This window comes from Rosa chinensis, chromosome 6 (assembly GCF_002994745.2).
Source record: "Rosa chinensis cultivar Old Blush chromosome 6, RchiOBHm-V2, whole genome shotgun sequence".
NCBI classification, from domain to species: domain Eukaryota; kingdom Viridiplantae; phylum Streptophyta; class Magnoliopsida; order Rosales; family Rosaceae; genus Rosa; species Rosa chinensis.
Window position 1 is genome coordinate 1,986,563 of NC_037093.1, and position 25,788 is coordinate 2,012,350.

At 38.3% G+C, this 25,788-nt stretch overlaps 5 protein-coding genes, 1 long non-coding RNA gene, 1 other non-coding gene and 1 pseudogene across 8 annotated transcripts; 4 read left to right on the forward strand and 4 right to left on the reverse strand.

Annotated features, from left to right (window-relative positions):
• Window positions 1-1,147: 1,147 nt before the first annotated feature.
• LOC112173586 (transcription factor bHLH25) lies at window positions 1,148-3,488 on the forward strand. 2 transcript variants are annotated; one of them, XM_024311246.2, is made up of 5 exons: window positions 1,148-1,276; window positions 1,384-1,472; window positions 1,756-2,283; window positions 2,447-2,821; window positions 2,915-3,488. In XM_024311246.2, exons 2-5 carry the CDS (start codon window positions 1,437-1,439, stop codon window positions 2,987-2,989), a joined length of 1,014 nt encoding a protein of 337 aa, XP_024167014.1. In that variant the 5' UTR covers window positions 1,148-1,276; window positions 1,384-1,436; the 3' UTR covers window positions 2,990-3,488. The 2 variants fall into 2 exon arrangements, with proteins under 2 accessions (XP_024167014.1, XP_024167015.1); XM_024311247.2 differs by having other exon boundaries at window positions 1,402-1,472.
• Window positions 3,489-4,616: 1,128 nt separating this feature from the next.
• Window positions 4,617-5,735, forward strand: LOC121050224. Its single transcript, XR_005802410.1, has 2 exons — window positions 4,617-4,769; window positions 5,458-5,735. It is a non-coding gene; the product is annotated as an uncharacterized LOC121050224 (long non-coding RNA).
• Window positions 5,736-6,447: 712 nt separating this feature from the next.
• LOC112169690 (protein FAR1-RELATED SEQUENCE 5-like) lies at window positions 6,448-8,364 on the reverse strand. Its single transcript, XM_024306746.2, has 2 exons — window positions 6,641-8,364; window positions 6,448-6,553 (listed from the first exon to the last, which is right to left on the reverse strand). The coding sequence occupies exons 1-2, from the start codon at window positions 8,362-8,364 to the stop codon at window positions 6,448-6,450; spliced, it is 1,830 nt and encodes a 609-aa protein (XP_024162514.2).
• Window positions 8,365-11,108: 2,744 nt separating this feature from the next.
• Window positions 11,109-11,832, reverse strand: LOC112169700 (exopolygalacturonase). Its single transcript, XM_024306753.1, has 3 exons — window positions 11,669-11,832; window positions 11,486-11,585; window positions 11,109-11,372 (listed from the first exon to the last, which is right to left on the reverse strand). The coding sequence occupies exons 1-3, from the start codon at window positions 11,830-11,832 to the stop codon at window positions 11,109-11,111; spliced, it is 528 nt and encodes a 175-aa protein (XP_024162521.1).
• Window positions 11,833-13,533: 1,701 nt separating this feature from the next.
• Window positions 13,534-15,931, reverse strand: LOC112169701 (annotated as a pseudogene).
• Window positions 15,932-17,701: 1,770 nt separating this feature from the next.
• Window positions 17,702-17,775, forward strand: TRNAV-AAC. Its single transcript has one exon. It is a non-coding gene; the product is annotated as a tRNA-Val (tRNA).
• Window positions 17,776-18,060: 285 nt separating this feature from the next.
• On the forward strand, window positions 18,061-20,694 carry LOC112170474. The gene is made up of 3 exons (XM_024307780.2): window positions 18,061-18,274; window positions 18,849-19,181; window positions 19,679-20,694. Exons 1-3 carry the CDS (start codon window positions 18,158-18,160, stop codon window positions 20,489-20,491), a joined length of 1,263 nt encoding a protein of 420 aa, XP_024163548.1. The 5' UTR covers window positions 18,061-18,157; the 3' UTR covers window positions 20,492-20,694.
• A 63-nt stretch (window positions 20,695-20,757) lies between these two features.
• LOC112170475 (malate dehydrogenase, glyoxysomal) lies at window positions 20,758-23,295 on the reverse strand. The gene is made up of 9 exons (XM_024307781.2): window positions 23,126-23,295; window positions 22,741-22,959; window positions 22,087-22,401; window positions 21,897-21,986; window positions 21,692-21,775; window positions 21,399-21,434; window positions 21,221-21,310; window positions 21,048-21,142; window positions 20,758-20,957 (listed from the first exon to the last, which is right to left on the reverse strand). The coding sequence occupies exons 1-9, from the start codon at window positions 23,195-23,197 to the stop codon at window positions 20,885-20,887; spliced, it is 1,074 nt and encodes a 357-aa protein (XP_024163549.1). The 5' UTR covers window positions 23,198-23,295; the 3' UTR covers window positions 20,758-20,884.
• Window positions 23,296-25,788: the final 2,493 nt, after the last annotated feature.

Genomic DNA, 25,788 nt, shown 5'->3' on the forward strand with positions numbered 1-25,788 from the left:
GAATTGATGTACTGCTAAAAATAATCTTTGCATAAATCAACTAAAGATTTAACGGGCTGTATTACAAAATTGAATTCCGTCGTGGCCTGGATCAATTTTTGCGGATGTTCCGTTCGGGACCGGCCGACATATGCAAGCGCATATTAAACTTCTAGAAGCAAAAGAGGGTGAACTAGCTAGATCGATATAGAAAGCTAAATGATCATGAATGTGAATGTAGAGAGAACGCAATGTGTATGAAACTAAATTTGACTACTTTCTTTTTGTATGAACACAAATATACATGAATAGCACGAATCACATTTAAATTGTCCGAAAAAAGAACTACATAATTTTTGCTTAAAATATGATCTCAATCGATATGATTATATGTACTAGTGATACGTACGTACACATGTTTGGTGTACAAAAAAAGTGAAGTTATTTTTTTAGATTTTTTATTCACCGAATAATGCGTGTTGATTCGAATATGATATGCATAAGATCATAAGTTAAGTCATTGTTGCAACACGGACGACTACACAATAACTTTATAACTTGTATAAACATAAATGCCGACCTCAGTCAATGGGAGGTTCCCATCTGAGCAGCATAAGTTTCATTAATACTTGTAAATTCCTTACTGACCAACCAACACCTCTAAAAAATCTAAATGACGCGTCTGAACTCTCTGAGCAGTCATAATCAGAGGCTTATTTAAATGACCTAATCACCCACCTCATTCATCTTTTTTAACTCATAATTGGCTTTGAAACTCTTGCGTTTTGAATGTGGAAAATAATTCCAAGGGTTGGCTTTCGTGATTAGGACCTTGTGAGGGACCACGTTGTCTAATACCTTTGTTGCTTCATGAGCAAACCTTGAATGAAAATTTCAACGGCTAGTTGGTGGGATCCTGCTTAAAGTCCACAAAGCAACAAACATGAATCCCTAAATGGTTATTTAATCTGATTAGAAAGTCCCACTTAAGCTAATTAATCATCCTTTTTTCTTTTTCTTTTTTTTGTTTGAAATGACTAATTAATCATCCTTGCTGTAGTTTAACCTCAAACAATTAGAGAAAAGACAATAATAGGAACACTAATTAAATAATTTAAATGGTAATATTAGGGTCGATCTGCTCCTTATTTCAATGGCTACTGCGGTCTGGTCCTGATCGATTTCACATCAGCTACGTGCCCCGTGAGAGACAGAGAGAATAGAGCTATAAAAGATGAAGCAACAAGCTCAAGGCCTTGGTATCCAGAAGAATAAGCTTTGGTATCCTTGTTGAAGGGTAAGCTTTATTATTACCAATAGTATTTCTACTACTACTAGTTGATCAGAGAATGTCCTTTTAAATTCATAGTGTGTGTTGAAGGCTAAAGTACTAACTTGTTGCAGGCTCCTTGATTGATCCAGGTTTAGATCAGCAACAAAAGAAGCTAATTAAGCTGATGGAGATTTCGTCGATAAGAGGACTAACTGAACTGGTAAAGGCTATTCTCCACCCCTTTTTGCTTCTCGAATTTTTAACAAAGGCAGAGACCGTGGTTCTGCTATATTTGTCTGAGAATTCAAGAATTATTTCGCACATAGTAAACTTTTTCTTATGATTGTTAGTGCTTTGAAGTTGTTGCAAGAAGTTTCATTCTTTTGGTGAAAGATGACCTAGTTTTGTGCCATTTGGCTGTTCAATGTAATGTCTCGCAGAATTTGATGGTTTGGGGAGCAAGTGTTCCATAAACTTAATTAAAGAAAATTTTTAATTTGCAGGGAATGGAGGATCCCTTCTTCGTCAACCAGTGGCACATGAACTCTCTCGATGAGCTCAGCATGCTACCATTATCAGCTGCCTTTGGAGAGAATTTGCAACAGTCTCACTGCCACCCGATTTTAAACCATAAATCTTCTACCAATACTTCTCTGAGTTCCATTGATAGACCCATGAAACAGTTCAAACCCAACAACTGGAGTCCATCGAACCACCAGTTTGCTTCCCTGCCAAACCTTCTCTCCTTTGTCAATTCATACAACACAAACCAAGTGGGGGTTGTTAAGCCTAAGGAGGAGACGGCAGTATGTTCAAAGAACATCAACCATTTCCCTTCTGATATATTGGTTTCTCAAGGTTCATTTGGCAACCAAAACTCTTCATTGAAGGCCAGTCAGGGAACAAACAGGATCAGCACAAACACTAGGCTTTCGCAAACTCAAGATCACATAATTGCAGAAAGGAAGCGGCGAGAGAAGCTTAGTCAACGGTTCATTGCTTTATCTGCAATGGTTCCTGGCCTAAAAAAGGTAAAAGACTCTATCCAGCTTAAATCTGTAAAGGACACAAGTATGAACTTGAACATATCACCATGCAGCTACTTTAACGAAGAATAATATTATGATGAAACTATATAATGGTAGCATGCTGAACAGATTATTTTTTTCCTAATGAACTTTCTCACTTTGACAGACGGACAAGGCTTCTGTTCTAGGAGATTCTATCAAATACATCAAGCAACTACAGGAGAAGGTAAAGACACTTGAGGAGCAGACGAGAGTGAAAAAGATGGAATCAGTCGTCTCTGTGAAAAGATCACAGCTCATTGCAAATGATGATAACTCTTCTTCGGATGATAACAACTCCAGTGTTTCATTTGAGGAGACACTGCCAGAAATTGAAGCAAGATTCTGTGACAACAATGTCATGATAAGAGTTCACTGTGAGAAAAGAAAAGGAGTTGTTGAAAAAACAATTGCTGAGGTTGAGAAGCTGCAACTAAAATTGATCAATAGCAGTGTCATGACATTTGGTAGTTCTGTTCTTGATGTAACCATTGTTGCTCAGGTAATTATATTATGTCTATCTATATATATTGTAAATTTGTTTTGTATGTAGTTTACATCCAAAGTTATATAAAACCATGATTACCTTTGGCAGATGGAAGTGGAATTCTGTCTCTCAGTGAAGGATGTCGTCAAGAATCTACGCTCCGCTTTCGACTTGTTCATGTGAAATGAAGCCTCAACTTCACACATAGAAATCTCTTTCTAAGTTTCTATGCTCCTGCCAGAAGCTTCACAATAATAAGGATGAGTAGTCCTCAACTATCCAACCGGTCCAAGTTTACGCTTTTTTAGAATTTCTGTTTCCGAGATCAGCAATTATATCACCAAGTTAGACATAGTACCTTCAAGCTTTTTTGCTGTCAGATTAGTATTGCAGGAGGGTTCTTTTCCTTCAATTTTTTTTGCATGGTTAACTTGTTTACCATGTTATGCTACCCACCTGTTTAAGGAAGTGATCTCACAGCTTCTTATAAGATGTTTTTCTACCCACCCCTGTATTTTGTCCTTTGCTTATGCATAAGCTATATGCAAGGGAAAAGGGTTTTTAGGTGAAATTAAGCAGCCTTTGTAATTTATCAGTTTGTACGGTTAATGTTTCAGAGGCATCTTGAACTTGTTTCTTGAGCTTCTCTGCCTTATATGTACCACTTTGGTTTACAGTAATGCAATACGTATGTTTTGATTTTCATTTTCCAAATGATCAAAGTGCATACAAATCTGTCATATATGCTCGATCAGCAAGCAAAATCAGATTAATTACAAGAGAAATAATTGAATACCATCACGCCCTATAATATATATTTCAAAAATTATTCTCTTCTGTATTATTAGTTGGGAGTACAGCTGATGTTACATCGGTCGGTGCTGGATAGAAGACTTTGTAGAATTGACAGTACAGACAAGTACTCTTTATCACAGGGTATTTTCAAAGTTTTAGAAACTTGTCATAGGAGGTCTTATCTATAATCTACTACTTTTAACTTCATTAGGTTGACTAATTAATGAACAGATTCAATATTCTCTTAGCCCCCACCAAGATTGTGATCATGGTACGACTTTGTGCAACTCCCCATTGAAAAGAATAATTTCCTCTCTTTTTGATCATACAATACATCATCTGCTTCCGAGAAACTACTATCGTCTAATTTCTTATTTGATTAATATATATATATATATATATATATATATATATATATATATACACAATGATTCTCGGTTACTGACGTCCGTAACTTTCAAAATCTGCGGATTTCCAACGTTAGCCGTTGGATGTAGTTAAATGAAGCTCCACGGCCATGATTAAAGCAGCAAAAAAATGGCTAATTGATACGACCCGGATTTAATATAAAACCCACCTGCAAAGGTTTGAGTTGAATCTCGATGGTTCTCAAGTTGTCTTCTTTAGAACAAAGAATAGCACAACTTCGTCCGTTTCTTCAGTCCTTCAAGCCCACCTCAACTCCCCAACTCCCGACCTGAATTCAGTTACTTCAAGGTTGCTGCGTACTGGAGAGCTTCACTCCTTCAATCCTTCAAGACCACCTCGAGTCCAAATCCAGGCGACCAGCTGACCACGATCGTCGAGCAAGGCAGCAAGGTGCTGCATTCCTTTCTCTTCTTCTCTCAGAGTCTCAGAGATTGAAGGCTCCTTCTCTTCTACTGCTCTTCTTCTTTGGGGCAATCGATTGAATGTAGTGTAAGATTCAATTTTGTTGTATTTATTCAATTCAATTTGGGGAAATTTTTAGGGTTAAGAATTGATGTCGATTTCAATTTCGTGGGTGTTGATTTAGGCTTTGCTAACTTGCTCTGGAACACTGGAAGTCTGAAACGTGCTCTCTTGCTTACAATTTATTGTGGGTTTCTTCTCTTTCTTCCAATTCGATGTGAGGAACTGACTCAACTGAGGGCTGAGCCACTGGGGAACAATGGTTTCGAATTTATTGGTATGGTTTTAGTTTAATTTTCTTATTGGTATGGCTTTTAGTTTGATTTGTTATCAAGTTTTGCAATTGATGATAGTTGGAAATTGTGTGATGCAATAATTCAACACTCTGACATGTTAATTTAACGTGCTCTGTTTCTAGATGTTGTGGGTAATGTTCTCTTGCCATCGAAGTTGACAAGTTGTTAACTTGGCATCAGTTCAAGCAATGGCTCTTCATCCATGTTTAAAATTGAGAAACTTTTCATATTTCTCTCTCTTTGTGTACCTATTAGATTGTTGTTGGGATTCTGCCAATAGGATGGATTCAATATGGTTTGAGAAGATAGGATAGTCATAGGGTTTAGGAGAATAGAGACTAGACTGGTACTTTTGGACAACAATCTAATACTTTCGGTTCTTTTCTAATCACATTAGACTGCTGTTCAGATTCTGCTAACTGTTTAGGAAGAAATATAAAGTACTCACTCCCAATTTGGCCAAGTTGAGTGTTTATCAAGGCTGCAAATACTTATGGGATTTAGAAGTTTATTAGTAGCTTGAGTTTTGGGATTCAATAGTTCAACATAAAGTGATAAAACATCACCTTCCATATATCTTCCTTTATGTATGTTTCTGTGCCTGAGCTAAATCAATTTGTCTTATATTAATTGAAGGTACAAATGCTAATACTTGTTACATCTATGCAGATTATAGCATAGTGAACGATGACCAAGCATCACCCTGATTTGATCATGTGCAGGAAGCAACTAGGGATTGTCATTGGGCCGCTCTGCCAGAAGTGTGATGGGTCGTTGTGTTATATGTGGAGGAGTTGGGATTTTTGATGCTTACTATTGCTCATTCGTAGTTTTTGTGGAAAGAACTATTATGTATGAACAATTATGTATGTTAGATAAATCAGAACAATTGTGGAAAGAACAAATATGTATTATGTATGTTAGCAATTCAAATCCACGATCTTCACTTGCTTTTCCTCTTGCACAGTTTCCAGCAATTAATGATAAGGTGGTCATCTTGGTACACAAGCTACCTTCTAATCAATACATCACACATCACCTGCCAATTGTTCACATGCTGCACTCTGCATTTACAACCCCAATAGAACGCTAGCTCAAACAAGTTCTCATACAAACATACGAAGAAAAATTGTTCTTTTTTCCCTCTCTTTTGGGGCATATCGCATCACTTCTTCCTTATTCAAGATCTAGGGACTTCTGCAGAATGAACCACATCTTTAGATTCAAGGACCAAGGCAGTTGGGTTAATTTGTCCCCAACACGACCAATTGACCAAATAAAAGTACTGTGCCGAAATGAAACAAACAAGAAATACAATCCAGAACTCCACAATTCAATACAACCATTCGTAACAGTATATACACCATTTTTTTTCATTTGTAAACAGAGCACTTGGTTAATTTGACGAAACAGAGCACTCCATCTATTTCAGAATCCAAGTCGATGATCTTACCTCAATATCCAAAACTATTGAATTGTTCACAAAATGGCAGACAATGATAGCTAGTTAATATAACATAGCAAAGAAAAAACTTTTTCTGCTCAATCTGATCACTGCTTATACTTTGCTGCTATGCTACAAAACCAAGGACAAACTTTTTTCTGCTCAACTCTTTCCTTCTTTATACTCTGCTACTATGCTGCAAAAAGCAGGGGAACTTAATTGTCATCATCTTCATCGAAGGAACTGGGGTCCTCATCTTCATCAGTTGATATTGGCTCGTGATCATCTTCATCCTTGTTCGCATATTTGTCAAGAACAGAACTACATGAAAATAACATCTAATTAACTACATCCCCATATAAAAAATGAAATTATACAAGGAATAAACAAAGTTCTTCACAACGTTACCTATCGTTAGGCATATTAAGCGCCGGACAGTTCCGTTTATCATGTAATTGCCCATACAAACCACATCCATGACATTTCCTTGTACTAATTCTCTTTCTCTCTTTCTTCTCCTTTGACTTCTTAAGCCTTTTTCCTGAACCCTTTGCTTTGATAATCTTTGGCTCATTATACCTATGTTGAACATCACTTGGCAACTTCTTACCGATACTTGCACTTTCACTACTATTGACTTGCATTTGTTTAAGCTTATCAAGAACATTGTCAAGAGCCTCTATAAACATGGTCTGAGCTTCATGAGGACTTGTAAGGACTTTATCAATAACAAGTGAAGCATGATGAAATAATTTACTACGCTTCACCACCAATGCATTTATATCTGTTATTTCCAACCCATCTAGGTCCTTAACTACAGTAGCATTTGCAGCTTTAGTCCATCTATTCAAAATATATTGGTCAGGCAAGTAATCTACTTCCTGAACTTTCAGCAAATATCCCAAGATGTGCCTACAGGGGATTCCTTCACTTTGAAATTTTTTGCAAGTACATGAAGCAAGGTCCGTATGCTTGTCATAAACAATTTCCCGATCCTTTTGAATCTGATCACTTCTTTTCTTGACCAAATACAATCTTTGATTGTCATCCTCTCTCATAAGTTGAAACCTGTAATTGAAAAAGCTAATATAGAACTCACTTTGAAATTGTTGGAAACAGGCACGAGTATAAATTCTAGACAATTGAGATTCCATAGGATGAGGGGTATTCATCTGAGGCTCTTCATTTGCATCAATATGGGTAGAAACTAACTCTTGATGACGTTGATGTACAAGTCCTCTATTAAAGCGAATCACAAAGTCTAGTAATGAATTTTTGTGGTCAACATACTTCTTGAAAAATGAATGACAACTTTCAGCACGTTGGCTACTTGACATTCCGGCCGAGAAAATGTGATTACAGTATGCAGGCACCCATGATGCTCGAATGTCATAAATTGATTGAAGCCATCCATTGTCACTTAAACCACTCTTCTCAACAACTTCCTTCCACTTCTTATCAAATTCTTCTGTCATCTCAGAGTTCCACACACAACTTCTAAAGTCATCATAATATTCATTACATTTCACTGCACCTATCTTTTCTGAAAACTTATTTAATATGTGCCAACTGCAATACCTATGGAATGTGTTAGGAAGAACTTGGGAAATGGCAATCTTCATAGCAGGATCTTGATCAGTAATTATCATTTTTGGGGGAATTCCTCCTGGCATTGCTTCTAAGAAAGTGTTTAGTAGCCAAACAAACGACTCTGTGGATTCATCACCTAAGAATGCACAACCAAACATAATGGTCTGACCATGGTGGTTAACCCCTAATAGTGGTGCAAATATCAGCCGATATTTGTTAGTGTTGTATGTTGTATCAAAGATAACTACATCCCCAAAGAAACTATAAGCCCTCCTAGAGGTCGCATCTGCCCAAAAACAATGTTTGATTCTATTTTCATTGTCTTCCTCTATCTTGAAATTGAAAAATGAATTCTTCTCCCGCTGTGCTAAAAAATGAGCATACAACATATCTCCATCATGTCCTTTCAACTCTTCTCGCTTATCTCTTTCATAATTGTATATATCTTTCCCTATGCAACCCATATTCTCAATTCCTCCCGATTGAACTTCAAGCAAACTGATTTGTTGGTGGGTTGGAATATTTACCAGTCCAAGTTCCATGGTTAAGCATTTGGTAGCATTTGAAACTTGACGATGAGATGGTAACAAATGAACTCTCTCTGGAGTTGTCAAAGGATGGTTATGAGCCTCCGTAAATTGAGTGATTACATATATGCCACATCTCTTCACAGCTGCAATCTTTGCTAGACAACTAGTTCTTATGATCCCTTTCCGCTTTTTTGGCAGAGCCGTATGTTTCTGTGAATGCCCTTCTTTGCGACAACAAAGTTCTTGTCTTATAGTTTCAGAACCATCTTTACTCTTGGCAGTAGAACTTCTCCGAACACTAAACCCAGCTTCAAAAGCATACTTGTTGTAAAATTCAAAAAGCTCATCTAGTGTCCTAAATTGACGGTTTTTTGTAGGCTTCAACTCATCCGCTACTTGAGGAGTGTACACTTCGGTGGTCTCAGCAGAACATGAAACTGACCCTAAATTCATTGCCTGAAACATAGTCCCCGACCTATAATTTTTCATTGCAAAACAATGAAACCACATAAAATTAAACTACATGAACTTTACAATTTTATAATCAAGGCAGTGAATGAATGGCAAACCAATTAAACTAGATTGATAATTACACATAGAATCCCAAACCAAAGTCAGCAGAGAAACCAGTTTTAGTTTTTATCGATTCAAGGCCCCATCATCCTGACCAAATCCAAAGTCAACAGAGAAAGAAGACAGAACAAGCTTTCGTTAAATCTATACCTGAATTATGAGTGCCTTTGTCCTTAAAACCAAAGGGTGCAGCAACAGTTTTCTCTCTCCCTCTTCAGAAACATCACAGGGAATCAAAATATTTTAGAGGTAGAGGGAATGAAAGAGCGGGAGATCAAAGAGATCAATTGTCAAAAGAGCGGGAGTTAGCTTAGTTCTAGGTTGGTCTTATATAAGACTCGGGTCGGATCCATTTGAATCTCCAACCCGTATGACCCATGCCTTCTTCTTTTAATCATGGCCGTGGAGCTTCATTTAACTACATCCAACGGCTAACGTTGGAAATCCGCAGATTTTGAAAGTTACGGACGTCCGTAACCGAGAATCATTGTGTGTGTGCAGGGGCGGAGCCACATTGGGGCACGGTGGGTCCCGTGCCCCAGTGAGATTTTAAGTGTATATATTATTTGGTTCAATATAGGAACTAAGTACTGCCTTGTCGCAGTGGTTGGGGCACATACTTATGTAAGGTTGGTCTTTGGTTCGATTGCTGGTAGCAGCAATGTGTTAATCTTTTTCGATTTTTTATTATCTCCTCTCAGCAATGTGCTAATATTTTTTTTATTTATTTCTTTTTTCTAACATTAATACTAGTATTTCTTCTCAGAAAAAAAAACATTAATAATATTCTTTCATATAGTTTCAAAATTCAAATATAATTATATTTCCATTATGAAAAATTATCTAAAAATCTAAAAATTATAAGTTTTATTAATAAAATATGTAATTTAAAAAAACTATTGATCTTTTTAAGTACAAAAATAGATATTGATTTTTCCCTAACCTTATTATAATTATTATTTTTATTACAATTTTGATATATTTTAAGTTTAGATTTTTTTTTTTTGAAATGCCCCAGTTGAGATTATTTTCTGGCTCCGCCACTCATGTGTATATATATTCCTATCCCTTGTAACCTTTCATAGACAAAATATGTGTTCAAAGAAATTAGCAAAGTGTTTAGGCCGGATCACGTCACACTGAATATATTGTGTCCCTTTCACCATCAACCTTTAACAGTCACTGAGGGAAGTGTAGCTCATAGCTAGGCAAATCGTAACATAAAGTAATTACTACTAAAGATACTGAAAAGTTATTCCATGCAAGACATATTATTAATTTGATGAGTAAACTTATTGCACCAATATGATATATGCATGCATATAGTCTTTTCTGACTTTCTATATCCACACCCACCCACCCACACACACACACACATAATTAGTTGTAGATCTTATTGTCTCAATTTGAATAAGGAATAAGACGTCCAACTACAGTCACCCATGAAGTGGAAGCCAGAAACCCCAAATTAGTAGCTGCACTATGGCATCGGTTGTAGCCACCCATAAGTACTGCGACTCTTTGGAGCGGAGGACGACACTGTTGAAAAGTAATCATCACTTTCTGGGGCCAAGGACGTCCCAATCAGAGCATACTTACGATGATGACCTCTGGTTGGCTCATTCCCTACAACAGAATCAGTTTGATCGACTAATTGTTGAAGTATGACTCTTGGTGTGGTTCTTTGATGTAATTATTGGTGGATGGTTACCACAAGCAAGAACCTTTGTCACGTTAACAATTGTCGCCAGTTTGACATTGGAGCATTGTGAATTAATTAGTCCTTTATGTCCAGTATACGTGCGATCAATGCCCGAAATCTCCACATTGTCGCATGGCACGCTCCTGCTACAAATAAAATTTACCGCAAGCGGAGTTGTGGACGTGCCTTTAATGTTCTTGAAGCTCACATTACTGATCTTAACTTTTGAAGGAATCTGCTTGTTGCACAAATTCCATGGGCAGTACTCTTGGTCTATAATGATCGGGTTGCTGACATTAACCATGGTAATATCCTCATAGTGTGTATCTGACACAAGCCCGGCTTAAGAGGCCGGCCAAGTCTTGATTTTTGCACCATTCTGCGTATTATTGAATGTTACGTTCTTGATTATGACGCCAGTTACAGATTGTTCATCGCGATGCCCTCCGAGGCTTCCAATGCTTATGCCATGGCCTGGTCCTCAAGTCACATTGGTAAATTTAAGTTGTGAAGTCCCATCACCGATGTAAATACAATCGTCTCCGGTTCCGATGCTGGTGTTAGCGACAGTGAACATCGTTGAACGTGCAATGTGGATACCGTCTGTTTTAACACTCTCTCCGGGTGCTGTGATGGTTGCATGTTGGAAAGTAATATTGTGGCAAACGTTGAGGTGAAAGTTCTTGCTGTCTAGTGAAGTTATGTCCTTAATTATTGTATCGTTGACGAAGTCGAACCTTATGTTCTGCACAAATATTTCAGTCCATCATAAGCATTATATGACAGAAAAAATAAATAACACAAATGCACAATCATGTACTTAACTAGTGTATATATCGAAATAGATATTAAACTTACCACGACCCGAGATTTGCAGTTTTTGTTTTCGTTACAGTCGTTCTGTTTCCAAGAGAGTGCTCCGCGGCCATCAAAAGTTCCACCACCTGACAAGGTGAGCCTATTAATGTACCGAAAACCAACCCAAGTATCTGGTGACGTGACTCGGCTAGTGTGTTTTGGAGCCTGCAATGTGCCTCGGACCTGAAGTTCAATAGGAGCCTTGCAATGACCTCTGAAAATTGCTCCTTTAATCCGTAGGTGCCTCTTGGAACAAGAACTTTACTCTCCTTCGGTGATGCACATGCATCAGTCCAAGCTTTCAGCAAAGCCTTAATTTGTAATGTCTGAGTTTGGCTTTCCCCCATATTTTGCACTTGTCACGTCAAAGACGACAGAGGATTGAATTTTAGTTGTAAACGCCAACATTAAGAACAAAAATATTGTCAAGACATTCATTAATTTCTGATCCATATCGACAGTACGTAGGATTATGCACCATCTGTAAACTTCTTGCTGCTTTTCTTCTCTAGTTTGGATGCAATAGTATGTTGGGTTCTTTGCCAACTCTGAGAGTGTAATTATAGAAACGATCGAATAAGTAACAAGCCCTATTCCTTTTAGGAATACAATAACAGTAGGTAAAAGCGGTTAAATGGAAATAATTCGGACCAAATAGGTAAGTATATATTAACTTTCCTTATAAAAATAGGCAAGTGCTCTTCAAATTAGCTTTCCTGGTCTCCTATAACTTTCCCTGTATGCACATTCCTACATGCCCTATTACTTACCTCTTAGTTTACGCATATAATTCTGCCTAAGAAACTTCATGAAAACATAGTGGATGGATTAAACCAAATGATCGATGATCAATATATATACTATAGAGCTCTGAAGATTACTGTAATAAGCAAGCTGGATTAGCTGGTAGTGAAAGTAAAACTTTTACTGGGAGACTCAATCTTCCCTGAAAATTTGTAACTTATTAACGGGATATATGTAGCAACTGATGATATGATAAGTAATAACTGATACATTGAATAGGAGATAATATGGCTACATGGAAATGATAATGGCTCAATACATTAATTTGGACGTATGCCACCATATTAACTATAGTATGTTAAATGAGAGATAATATGGCTACATTGACTTGATAATGGCTCAATACTTGTTTTAAAGTAGCAATTAGGGGAGCAAGCAAATCATTGGCTACTACTAATTTGGAGGCAAAAGATATGACCAAATAGAAATATGAACTTAAAATATTGATGGCTTAATTACTACTCTATTGTACTGTAATTGGTGCATTGGTCTTTGCTATAAAATCTCTATACAGGGGTAAAGAAATCTACACAGTAAAACCAAAGTTTTTGAATATGTGGCCTGCATTCTCATATCTACTTCAGAGGCAAATGATGTTGATCAAGAAGTTAAATATCAGCTGCCTTAATGTCAAACTGCATGCGTGTTAACATTTACTCATTAGTTCTCAGCCCCAGAAATAGGATCAAGGAATTTGTCATCAGTGCAGGGAATTATGATACCCCCATGGGATGATCGTATCCAAATTCTTCTTCAGCTTGACTTAGAAAGTCTTGGAATCGAATGAAGGTTGGCACAAGTATGATATCAGAATCACAAATTAAATGTCACTTTTGGCTTTTCCTAACAGAGTGCAAAGTAGCCTTTCAAATATCTATGAATCTCACCTTGAAAGAGAGTCAGCGTAACAGATTTTGCTTAGGCAGCATAGCATGATCAATAGAAGGCAGCCGGAACCTATTCTTGTTTACCAGTCTAGGTGAAATCATCAAGATCAACAAGCACATGATATTGAAGATCACTTGGGAGAACAATGGAAGGTGTTGATGGTACTGTGAAAGAGACTGATGTTGCGTGTTTGGTACTAGGCAACCTACTATTGTCATGAGGACATCATCATGTGTAATTTTCCTAAGTGTAACCTTGTAGAGAAACATCTTTCCTTACCAGACAGTTTCAGAAAAACATAACACTATTTTCAATGTATACATCATATGCTTGAGAAAATTAGCTATTGATGATATATAAGAGAACTACTATTAACAAACACTCTGAATAGGAGATGATACTGCTGCATGAAATTATACATGGTCCAATATTCATCAGCTAAGTAAAGACAATTTGGCTGCACAGGTCCAAATTTAAGTCATGGCTTTACGAAGAAGAGCACAAAATTTTTCTGCTTTTAAATTTAACGACTTGCAGAACAAGTTAAGCTTCTTTGATTTCACTTGAAAGCATTTCCTACTGTGCATCCTATATATCACTGCACACAAAAACTTGACCAACCAAAAACCGGCTAAATACTAGCTGGAACTCAAAGTGGTCAAGTTGGCAGGCCATCATGAACTCTGACATTGAGTCTTCTGAGCCATATAGAATGTAAAATCATGTGGAAGACATCAAATCGCTTTGGGGGAGAGTTGAACTCAAAATGCTTCCTCACTTGAATCAACCTTCTTTGCATTCTTAGATAATGGCTTGTAGATATGCTCATGAGTATCCTTTTCAAATTTGGAATGTCATTAACTGAAACTTCAACAGAGAATGATTTCCAGTTCAGAGCATCACCAAATGGGGCCACATAATGATCTGAGATGAGCACCGGAACACAGCTAGCCAGTGTAAATCGCCTCAACCACCCTTGGACTAGCAACTTCAAACCCACTTGGACAAAGACAGAACTTGCTCTTTCTCATCATCTTATAATAATCAACCCCCTTTGGAAGGTACTGGTGCACCATCATGTCCTGATCTTTGTTCTCCCACAACTCCAGCAAAAGAGGCCTAATAGGGCCATGAAGTCCTCCTGCAAAAAAAGCTAGCACAGTACGTACCCTTGGAGAAGGTCCACCAATTAAACCATGTGTGTTTCCATTTGGAAGGTTGATCTCCGGAAATGACACATCTTTAGAAGGGTTGAAGCCTTCAGATGTATTCGCATTGCATAGCACCCTAATCGAGTTTCTACCAAGATAATCATTAGACTTTGAAACTTCTGGCCCCTAAAACAACAACAGAATCAATGCAAGTTATTAAAGTTTCAACAAAGCTCCTCCTGGTAATTAAATGAATATATATGTATACTAGTGGTACTATGACTACTATCCATACCCAATCATGGCAAGCAACCATAAAGTGATCTGCTGCTAGGCCTCTATTCCAGAACGGGTACTTGGTGGAGATAAGATTCGCATAGTCTCTCACTGTTTGCTTGATTGGACCGAAATCATGTGAGTTGGGCACATAAACATACTTAACCAACATTGTCACACTGAAGGGAAGAAAGTAAACATGTGCCTTATCAGGATCTAGCGTCCGAAATTGCTTATTCACCTCCAATTCATGTATAAAGTTCCCCTCCATGGAATATATGCTTTTGCAAGGGCCATTATGAAACAATGGAAGTTCCCCTTCTCCATACACAAACACCTTGAACTGTTTCTCCATTTCAATATAGCTCCTGCAATTTCAGAGAGGTATATATATGTTACTGTGCATGATACAGTACATCTTTTCAACTTGATGATCTCATTATATGATACAATACAATCAGAATCATACTGATATCAGATTCAGAAACATATAGCTCATCGTATAGACTTTTGTTTCTTTTCTCTCTCTAAGTCATCTGCAACTTTTCTCTTAGAATCCGAGTCCTTACACTCCTAAGTAGCCAGGGAAATATACCTGTGAAATGCATTAGCATTCCAATACATTGGTCCATGAGGGATGTAGTCGGAATCTTGTGATCGGTTTCCCAACTTAATCGCGACACGAGCTCGTCGTAGACGCCCCTCCAGCCTCTCTAGATTAGTATAATGTCTTGTCCCATTAATGATCTACAAGAGAGAGAGAGAGAGAGATCAAAATTTGCAGAACGTAACTCTTGGAATATAAACGGTCCAAAGTCCAAACCCTTTATTGTTAAAAAAAAAAACAAAAAATAAAAAAAAACACCAGAAGCCTGCAGGAAAATAGAAACTAATAACAAACATTATCCCGGAAAAACAGGGACTTAAATAGAGCATCATTGTTGAGTCCAAAAACGAAAATTAGAAGAAAAAAAATACTAATGGAAATCCTTGAGATCTCTAACTGGGAAAACCGAGACCATCAAACATAAAATAAATGCATGTAAAATATGTTAGAAAGCAGGAATGAAATGAAAATATTACCATCTTAAATTATGTAAACCCCATTTACCTGAGAGTGATTTTTTTCCAGTGTAGTACCGTACACTTCAACACCAACAACAAAACTGGATCCAATCTTTGTTGAAGACTTTGGAGTAGACACCACGTGAGAAGTGAAAACCCATGAAAGCAATCCAAAGATGATAATGATTGGGAGAATGAACACCAGGCGGTGGGCTTTGGAGGTAGTAGTCGCACCACCACCACCTCCTCTGTGGCTCACCATTTTCTATGTGCACCCAAGTGACCCAACTCCTCGCTTAGAAAACAGAGATATATGTTAAGGATGTGAAGGGTGTAATGGTAATTTTGTATTAGCAAATCTTTTTCTTGTCTTTTAGCTAAAAATCCCATTGACGCATTGCTTCTCTTTTTTATATGGTATCAAAGCTAGCTTCTACGCATACACTATTGATTCTTCGATGTTTCGCTTTCGTTCATTTCTTCATATAATTCTTTTCAATTTCATCGTTGTTTAGTTAGATATGTAATAGATTTTTTTTTGGCAATCGAAGAAATTTATTAAATAAAAAAAAAAACATCTAAATGGCGATATAAAGTCAAGATCCCTTAAAAGAAACAATAAAATCAAAAGGCAATCAAAACATAAATAAAATTAAGCAAAGCTGATTGAATCCAAGATTAAGACGAACAATGGACGTCTAATTGCGGGTAGGTCAAGAGTCTCGTGAAGCTCTTTTGTTTTTTCAACTTTTTATTTTGAGATATATTTTGGAAGAGACTTAAAAAGATTATTGTTTTCCAAAGTTGTTTCACCCTCATCAAACCAAGAACACAAATTAAGAATTTATCTCAACCTAAGCGCATGTATGATAACCAAGGGGTTCTTCATTTTCTAAATCACCCCAACAGAACTTAGCATGTTGAACACTAGATTCTACTTTCTACGATATTATTAATTAATATGTGTTTATAGTTACTACACAATAGATTTGGATTCAGTGTCGATCGTGTCAGCCAAACTTTATCCTTTCACTCTAATCGATCTTGTCTGCTTGCCTCATATATATCGTTCTATTTCCATACCAATGATTCAGAATTCATACAGTTTCTCTTCACTCCCATTATTGGAGGATAATGCTTGGTCTTTATCATGTCTCAGGCCCAAGTTATTTATTGGTGAACTCCTCAATCCTAATTTAGTTAAATTGGTTTCGATCCCATCGAGGATGATCAAAGTCTACTTGTGTTAGACTGTTAGTTGTGTACGAGTCTATGCCTCAAGGAAGTTTGGAGAATCACTGCTTCGGAAGTATGCATATAAAACTACATCTCATAGAAATGTGTTTACAAAAGTTCCACAATTAGCATGAGTTAATAAGCCTACTTTTTTTTTCTTCTTCTTGAAAAATTAGGTTTGCCGTTACTATTTCGATAGGTTTCTAATTACTAGTTTACTATTTTAGGACTACCATGCTAAGCTTTTCTGATTTGGGCTCGCTAATCAAGTCTTACTGATGGTTTATTTTTTGTGCTCTAGATCTTTCTCATGAATTTGGTAACTCACATGTTCCAATTCTTCAATAACAAAGAAACTTGGCTAAACTTCATGATTCCTATAGTTTTGTTTCTTCCCAACAAATGTTGAGAACTTGAGATTCAATTACTAATTTACTGAGGTAGTGGCATGGGAAGCGCATTAGCATTCCAATACACCCGACTATGGGGAATACAGTCGGAATCTTGTGTTTAGTCCAATTTCGTTGTTTTCTGTTTTCTTTATTGATCTTACTCATTCTATTAATAATCGAGATTAAAAACACATGCTATACTCTAAACTACCTATAATTTTTTGAAAAAGATATCAAAAACCATGAATAGTACGGAACCAAAACCTTTGACTTCTCAATCGATATATCTGTTGAGCTGACATTGGACCATAAATTATATATTCACATATTAGAATTCACAACATTCTAATCCATCCCTTTGTCATAACTACTATGATGGTAGCCCTTCTCAAGGTTAACATCATGGTTTCGTGGTGTAGTTGGTTATCACGTCAGTCTAACACACTGAAGGTCTCCGGTTCGAACCCGGGCGAAGCCAATTACTCTTCCATTTTAACAAACGCCAACACTCAATACGACGTCGCTCTACCTTTCCCAAAACCATCCCAACAAAGAAACCCCGCGAACCCCGGAGGAAGCAAATTCGTATCGTTTTACGTCATCAGAAATAAATCTCTCAGCCCCCACCAAATACGACCCAACCACGTGTACCTCCACATAACTTCCTCTCTTCCCATTGGCCACTCCCCTCCACGTCAGCGCCTCCTATAGATTCTCCACCACTCATTTCTCCCTTCTCCAAAATCCCTTAAAAACCCAACTTCAAATAATAAACCCACCGTCTCCTTCTTCTTCCTCCTCCTCATTCCCAAATTTCATTCCATCCTCCTTGAAAAATTTCAAATCTCCAAACAATACAAATGGCTCTACACACCCTGCTTTTGATCCTCTTCGCTCTTGCGCATTTTCAACCTTCTTCCTCTCTAATTTCGACCCCCGGTTGGAACTCTCGCTACCCCAGCCCCAGGGCCATCTCCGTAAGTTTTTCTTCTTCTTTGAAAATTTTTTTCATTACCGGAATCGGATTTCTTTATTTATTCTAAATTCGCTGATTGGTCACAGTTTTTCAAAATTATTGATTACTGATCAGATAATTTTTTATTTTTTATTTTTAAATTGCTCATTGCCCTAAGACTTTGGTTCTAAATTTGGGTGATTGATCACAGTTTTCAAAATTATTGTTTACTGGAATCCGTATTTTTTTTTTTTCAAAATTGTTTATTACTGGAATCGGAGTTTGGTTCTAAATTTGGTGATTGATCAAAGTTTTTCACAGATTTCAAAATTATTGTTTACTGAAATTTTCCGAAATTGTTCATTACTGGCTTCAGATTTTGATTCTAAATTTGGTGATTTGATCACAGTTATTCAAAATGATTCATTACTGGATTCAGATTTTGATTCTAAATTTGGTGATTTGATCACAGTTTTTCAAATTTATGCAGTACCGGAATCGGAATTTGATTCTAAATTTGGTGATTTGGTCACAGTTTTTTAAAATTATTGGTGACCGGAATCGGATTCTGATTCTAAATTTGGTGGTTGATTCAGGATTTGAAGGAGGCGATAGTGAAGGGATTGGGATTCCAAGCGGACGATCTGAAGATATCGGGGTTTGATCTGAGGGACGCGCAGGTGGGGCATTCGGTGGCGTACGAGTTCGACGTGGAGGTAGATAAGAAGGTGCTTCCTTTCAAGCTTTTGGAGGACGTTGACCGCTGGGAGTACGTTGACCTGCCGGTATTTCGGGTCGAGGATGAAAGCGGGTTGGTCCCGAAAGGCAAATTGGACGACGGGTTGCCGCCCGTTTTGGCTCCGTTTCAGCTGGCCGGGCCCATGGAGCTGTGGATTCAGGACGCTAAAGACATGAGGCTCTCGCTCCCAGTAAGTATTGGAATTTAGGGACTTTGAAAATTTGATTGATGTTTATTCAATTGCTAGGAATTTGGATTTGATTTGATTCACTCCTGTTAAGCTTGAGATATGATCATGATTGGAATTAGGGAATCTGATCATCATTGGAATGAGGGAATTTGATCATCATTGGAATTAGGTGAATTTGATCATCATGGGAATCATTGGAATTAGGGAATCTGATCATCATTGGAATTAGGGAATTTGATCATCTTTGGAAATAGGTGAATTTGATCATTATTGGAATTAGGGAGTTTGATCATCATTGGAATTAGGGAATTTGATCTCATTGGAATTATGTGAATTTGATCATCATTGGAATTAGGGAATTTTGATTATGATTAATTTCGTTCAAATCGAAGACATGAGGTTTTTGCTCTGTCCAACTATTGAGCTATTAGGTTCTAATGTTTGTAATTGAAGTTGGGTTTTTCCGGATACTGATTGACTTGATCCGGTGTTGGCAGCATGATGTGGATGCTGGAGTGTTGAAGAAGGTGGTTTTAGCAGAAGGGGCTGTGGTTACTGTGACAGGCGCTAGGTCGGTGAGCCTAAGGCACCCTCTCCAGCTCCCATTGCCATTGAATCGGACCAGCAGTGGTTTTGCTTCTGGGCTTGTGACCCTGGCTGAATGGCTACGCCATGCTTCTAGAACCGAATCAGCTCCGTTGCTGTCTCTCCGCATTGTTGGTCCAACCGCTCTTACAGCCCCTGCCTCGACCTCTCCCTCCATGAACAACAAACTCAAGCTTAAGCGGCTTGCTCCTGGCCTTGTGGAGTTGTCATCACTGGCTAAAACAAGGCCCATGTCTGTTGAGCTACAAAACCAAGAGACCACCATTTTAACTCCCAAATACTTCACAACTGTTTGGCCCCTTGCTTCTGTCAATGGGTCGAATGCCAACTTGCTGGCTTTTGAGTCACTGCTTTCGACTGTTCTTGGTCCCAAGGCAAACAAAAAAGGTTCCTTTAAATTGTTGAAGGCAGATGTGTCAGCACAGACGTTCTTGAAGATTGGGTTTGGGGTGGAGAAGAAGGTGAAAGAAGGAGATGGGATAGACTGGACAGGTTTTCCAGCATGGAGGACAAAGCCGACGACTGTAAGGATGCATTTCGAGGTGCTTGCTAAGGTTGATGGCGATAAAATTGTGCCAGAGAGAGTGGTTCCAGTTAACCCTGCAATCTTGGAGGACACTATAGCACCTAATGTGCTGTCCGGGAATGTCTCCATGTCCAAGACCCCCATAGTTCAACCTCCCCCTAATCCCTTAACCTTGTAAAGTGTTGTTTGGTTGGGCTTCCTTATAGCGTCTGAAAGTGTAAAGAGGAAACCGTTTTTGTTTTCTGAAAGATTATGGAGTTAGATGAGGTTTGATGCTGTAAATATACCATGAGTTACTAAAGGCTTCAGTTTATTTTTCCTCTTCGATTGTCCAATAGGGTTTGAGGGAGTGAAAATGTAAGGGCTGCTATCTTTATGTTATACATGTACCCCATGCAAGTGAATTGAAGACGTGATTTCATATATATTATTCACAGAAGCTACTTAATTTTAACCTTATAAGGATAATTTGACAGTATAATACTTTCTGGTTTATTCAAGTCCTCCAAGTACATTCTGAATACAACAGCAAGTACTAAAATAAGCAATTCCCTTGTAAGAGACTGAAAATTTACTTCCTGATGAAAGAAACCCCCTTTTCGATGCTTCCTGCTAACTCTTTTTTCGCCTTCTCTAAACCAACCCTGTTGATGGACAATGCAATAGCATTTGTAAGAGCAATGAAGTTGTGGTTTTGCTGTTCTATTCTATTTTGCAGAAACCAAAATGTATACCTCTCATACTCATTCAGAGGCCCAAGTTGGTAGACTTCCTCAGCTCCATTACGGCCAAGCCGTACCTTGGTTGCAAAGAAAGGAAGTTCTGTAACCTGTCATAGACGCCAAACATTACGATTGGTTGTTAATAAGTTCCGAACTCAACAAAAAAGAAGGGAAGAACACAGTACCTGAGATGCAACAAAAGAGCATTCCACAACACCAGCATCTCCTCTCAAGCCACGAAGGCATGCATCCGCAAACTTGACAGCTGCATATGCCTGTAAGTATGATGAAGTCAGATTTCTTGTATAATCCCAAATGATTGATTTCTGTACTTGGAGATTGTGCTAATTTGAAATGACTTACCATTGATAATGTTGCAGAGCCAGCCCCAGCCTTTGCCTGCAATTTTGTGAATAATAAGTTAATTGAATTGTGTATGGTTTTTGTCACAAAAATACATACAGAAGCAATAAGAAGCAGACCAGTTATTAGTACAGGGAGTATTCAAGACTAGTACAGATGTAACAGATGAGTAAGAGGCTGCCATTATTTTGTCCTTGAGCAGAAGCAATCTAACAGTAGTAGCTCCGGGAACAGAGATAAAGTAAAACAGAATTCTTTTTCTTGAATTCATGTAATTCTATCTGTGGTATTACCTCAACAACTTCTGTTCCACCATTTTGAATACGATCAGTCAGGTATTCTGTTTCTTCTCGAGTGAAGGAGCAAGGAGGCTTGACCTGTATAGAGAGAAACCTTAATAAAATCTTGATCACTTTTACTGTACTGCAGCCAGTTTACCATTTCTAGACAACAAAGCAAGCTGAAAATGCTGAAATTTGTAACCACACTCTGGAATACCTGCGACAGAAGGGGCAAAATGGTCACTCCTGAATGGCCTCCAACAACCGGAACATCAACTTCTCTAGGATCAAGTCCCAGAACTTCAGCCTGCATCAAAGTACGAGTAAGATGACAACGAAAGCCATGAGTGCTGAACTGCTGATGATACGAAGCTTAACATGCAGAATGCTCATTGATTGATACTTACAACGAATGTGTTTGCTCTCACGACATCAAGCATTGTAACCCCTAGCAGTCGCTTTGGGTCATAAGTACCAGCTTTCTTGAAAACCTCAGCTGCTATAGGAACTGTAGAGTTCACTGGATTACTGATCAAGTTGACAATTGCTCTAGGGCAGCACCTCGCAATTCCCTCGCAAAGAGTCCTAACTATTCCGGCATTGATCTTGAAAAGATCATCCCTGGTCATTCCAGGCTTCCTTGGAACACCAGCAGGTATGATCACAAGGTCAATACCTGTGAGAGCATTGTCAAGCTGTGCCTGCCCCAAGAACCCGCGCACCTAAATTCGAAGGATAGCAGCTATGGTTAATTTGGAATGGAGAAAATCCTTGAGCTATTCTAATCCTAACTCATATCCTCACCCTTCAATAATTACACACAAAAGCAGTGTCAGAATTAGGACTAAACTTGAGCACTTTTCTATATGAGCAGCTTAGATGAGATGAAACTACAGATGCACCTTAACAATTCATATCTAATCCAACTGTTGATATTAATTCATAACCTAAGCTTCATTTTCATTAGAGGAGAATCACAACAGTTTATTGGCATTCTTCAGCGACAAACATGTTCATCAAAAAAGGGATTGAAAATTAGAGTTGATGAAGTTTAAATTTACCACAGCGCCAGTGTCCATGTGACTAATATCAGCTGTCACACCAGGGGCATTGACGACATCATAGAGATGAAGAACTGAGACCAGTGGATTCATTTTCATGAGCATTGCAAGAGGTTGTCCAATGCCTCCAGCAGCACCCAAAATAGCCACTTTAAAACCAGGTGCTCCTCCTTTGGCTCTGCAATCAGCTCTTCTCACAGCAGAACTGCTGTCCTCCATCTTCGAATTTGCATCAAACATTTGACATGAAACAAAATCTCACTATGAACTTAATCATAAAATATACTAACTGCTGCTTCATCATGAATTCAAACAAGTATTTTCATTAATATAGTAAGCTTAACAGTCTAGCTTGGCACGATGAAAAACTCAAGGGAAAAGAAACCTGGAGATTTGAAGGGTAGAGATGAGCTGAGAGCCTTGCAATGCGTTGATTCACTTCTACGCTGGACGCCATTATCTCTTTCTTGTTTCAGACAAGGGAGAGTGTGAGGGTTTGGAGTGTAGAGGAATAACAAGTCACAAGCTTGTGCTACATGCAATGGATGATGAAAAATAATGAAATAAATTCAAGATTTTCACGTAGGAAAAAAACAAAGAGATAATTGGAAAGAATGATGCATAAATTTTTCAAAATTTTTGATTTGTGTGGAAACTAAAAATTGTTATAAACTCTTATCCTATCCCATTTCAGAATGCGGTGGTTCTCACAATTTGAGCCAGGAACTTACATCTGTATGAGTTTGATGCAGACTTGTTGGAATGGAGTGATGTGGTGACGTGGCATGGCTTTCCCAAAATATTGGACAATAGGACTATCTAGGTTTTTGTTTGAATTTTTGAGTTTCACCCTTCTTAGAGCAAATCCACCCGTGGGTCATCAGGTCACCTACTATTCAATGCTTTTTATGTGTATTTTCACTCTCTGGGTCACGAGCACAGTGTATTTCGTGCCCTGGGTCACCCTGGTGACCTGCAAGCTGACCTGGTAATCCAGGTGTTATTGGAAACTGTGCTCGTGACCTAGAGAGTGGAAATAAACACTAAAAAATAGTGAATAGTAGGTGACCCAACGGGTGAACTTGCTCGTAAGTATGGAGTTTCAAGATTAAACTCTTGGGTGTGGATATCATAACATACCTTTAAAGAAAATAGCAAGACATTTATCAGCTAGGATCTTCAAGCACCCTTGAGGTGAACTGGCGACACCATCGCTCTTGTCCAAGAGGTTTGCTCATTCGAGTTGGAGTATAAAAGAAACAAACTAAACTCGAGTTTTGGGATGTTTAACTCGTAAAACTTGTATTGGATTCTAATTAAATCATGTGATAGGATTATGTTAGGCTTGAAATATCCTTGCTTAGTGGGTCATAAACTCAATTTATTTAACTTTGACATTCCCTGTCACATGATAGGATTTAGTAACAATAATCATATGAGTGCGGGTCTGAGCCTCCCAACTTGATTGGATTCTAAACCCCATTATTTAAAAAAAAAATATATATATATATATATATAGGGAAAAATTTGATAAGTGGACCTGAACTATAAACCACTACGAATTTCAGTACAGCAAATTTCAAAACATAAAGTTTGGTGCATCAGATTTCAAGTCCGATCCAGTAAACATAAACGACGTCAATGACGCCGTTAGTTTAGTGACATGTGTCATAATTTAAAGGGTAATTTGGTCTCTTCAAGTTTTTTACTCCTAGCACTCAGCCTTCTCTCTTTTCTTACTGTGGCCACCCAGCTCTATATCTTTTTTACTCTAAGCACTCAACCCTCTCTCTTCTCTTCACACACCGTGACAGTGCCGGCGAGTGTGCTATGGAACATCTCCGGCTTGAAATTAGCTCTCGCCCTCTTTGAAGGCATGTAGTTGTCCTCATCAGTATCTGCAATAGAACATCAACCTCATCACCACCACCATTGTCTAATACATTTGTATTCAATCCCTATTTCCTAATTGTACATGCAAAATTACATGAACATCACCACCGGCACCGCCATCATCTAATTAATAAAGATGCATTCCATTTCTATCTTATAATTACAATCCATTCCTAATTCCTAATTGTATTGAAACCCCAAATTAACTGCAACAAGAGTTGGATGAGAGTACCTCGGCCAGAAACGGATTGGTGCTTGGTTTTTGCAACTGGGTCATCTCCGAAAAGCGAGCATCTTTGAGGTATGAAGTGGGTTCGGGTTGAAGAATTGGGTTTTGGAAAGGGGTTTTGAAGGAGGGAGTGGGAGAAGAGCCAATTGGGTATCTCCGGCCTCTTGAACCCGTACTTCTCGTCATCAAAGGCGGCAGACACGGTGGAGAGAGAGATCAGAGGCTATTGCTTGGCTTGGGGGTAGCAAAGTCGATGAGCGAGGTTTAGAGAGAGAGACATAGTAATCACTATCCCAAATCGAAAATCGTAAATTCACAATAGATCCGAGACTTGATGGCCATGAGCAGAGGCTTGTTGGGATCAGAGTTGTCGTACTGCTTCAGATCCTCGGCGGTGATCTTGCCTAGCTGGTCCAGCGGCAGCAGAGGCTGCATCTCCTCCAAGTTCTTGGGGCGGTGGTGGGTCTCAAACGGCCCAAAAATCCCAGAAAAGACATGGTAAGCAGCAAAGTTTAGAGCCAGGAGTGTGAAGAAGGTCGCTGGAGATAGACCAGTGTAGACCACGATCGCCTCCTTCAGTTGTGTTCCCAGAGTTGCAGAGCCATTTATAGAGAGAGAGAGAGAGAGAGAGAGAGAGAGAGAGAGAGAGAGAGAGAGAGAGAGAGAGAGAGAGAGAGAGAGAGAGAGAGGGAGTCAGAGAGTGTGAGAGAGAGGAAAGCCATTGACCAATAAAAAACCAATTCTGCCCCTCATTATGTGCGTAATGGTATGCGGATTAACGGAGTTATTGACGTCGTGTACGCGTATTGGACGGTTTTCATATTTGATGTACCAAAGTTTATGTTTTGGAATTTGCTGTACTGAAATTCGTAGTGGGCCTTACTCGGGTGCTATTCATGAATTTTTCCCAAAAATATATATATATA

Bases quoted from the DNA above. Each gene is read 5' to 3' on its own strand.
- LOC112173586 (XM_024311246.2), top strand. From the start codon at position 1,437: ATGGAGATTTCGTCGATAAGAGGACTAACTGAACTG. The intron at 1,473-1,755 runs GTAAAGGCTATT...TTTAATTTGCAG, and splicing joins TAAGAGGACTAACTGAACTG to GGAATGGAGGATCCCTTCTT. The intron at 2,822-2,914 runs GTAATTATATTA...TACCTTTGGCAG, and splicing joins ATGTAACCATTGTTGCTCAG to ATGGAAGTGGAATTCTGTCT.
- LOC112169690 (XM_024306746.2), bottom strand. From the start codon at position 8,364: ATGGAACTTGGACTGGTAAATATTCCAACCCACCAACAAATCAGTTTG. The intron at 6,554-6,640 runs GTAACGTTGTGA...ATTTTCATGTAG, and splicing joins CTTAATATGCCTAACGATAG to TTCTGTTCTTGACAAATATG.
- LOC112169700 (XM_024306753.1), bottom strand. From the start codon at position 11,832: ATGGGGGAAAGCCAAACTCAGACATTACAAATTAAGGCTTTGCTGAAA. The intron at 11,586-11,668 runs GTCCGAGGCACA...GTACATTAATAG, and splicing joins AGGCTCCTATTGAACTTCAG to GCTCACCTTGTCAGGTGGTG. The intron at 11,373-11,485 runs GTAAGTTTAATA...ATATTTGTGCAG, and splicing joins ACTGCAAATCTCGGGTCGTG to AACATAAGGTTCGACTTCGT.
- LOC112170474 (XM_024307780.2), top strand. From the start codon at position 18,158: ATGGCTCTACACACCCTGCTTTTGATCCTCTTCGCTCTTGCGCATTTT. The intron at 18,275-18,848 runs GTAAGTTTTTCT...TGGTTGATTCAG, and splicing joins CCAGCCCCAGGGCCATCTCC to GATTTGAAGGAGGCGATAGT. The intron at 19,182-19,678 runs GTAAGTATTGGA...CGGTGTTGGCAG, and splicing joins ACATGAGGCTCTCGCTCCCA to CATGATGTGGATGCTGGAGT.
- LOC112170475 (XM_024307781.2), bottom strand. From the start codon at position 23,197: ATGGCGTCCAGCGTAGAAGTGAATCAACGCATTGCAAGGCTCTCAGCT. The intron at 21,776-21,896 runs GTATTCCAGAGT...CTCTCTATACAG, and splicing joins TTTTGCCCCTTCTGTCGCAG to GTCAAGCCTCCTTGCTCCTT. The intron at 21,435-21,691 runs GTAATACCACAG...ACAAAATTGCAG, and splicing joins GTGGAACAGAAGTTGTTGAG to GCAAAGGCTGGGGCTGGCTC.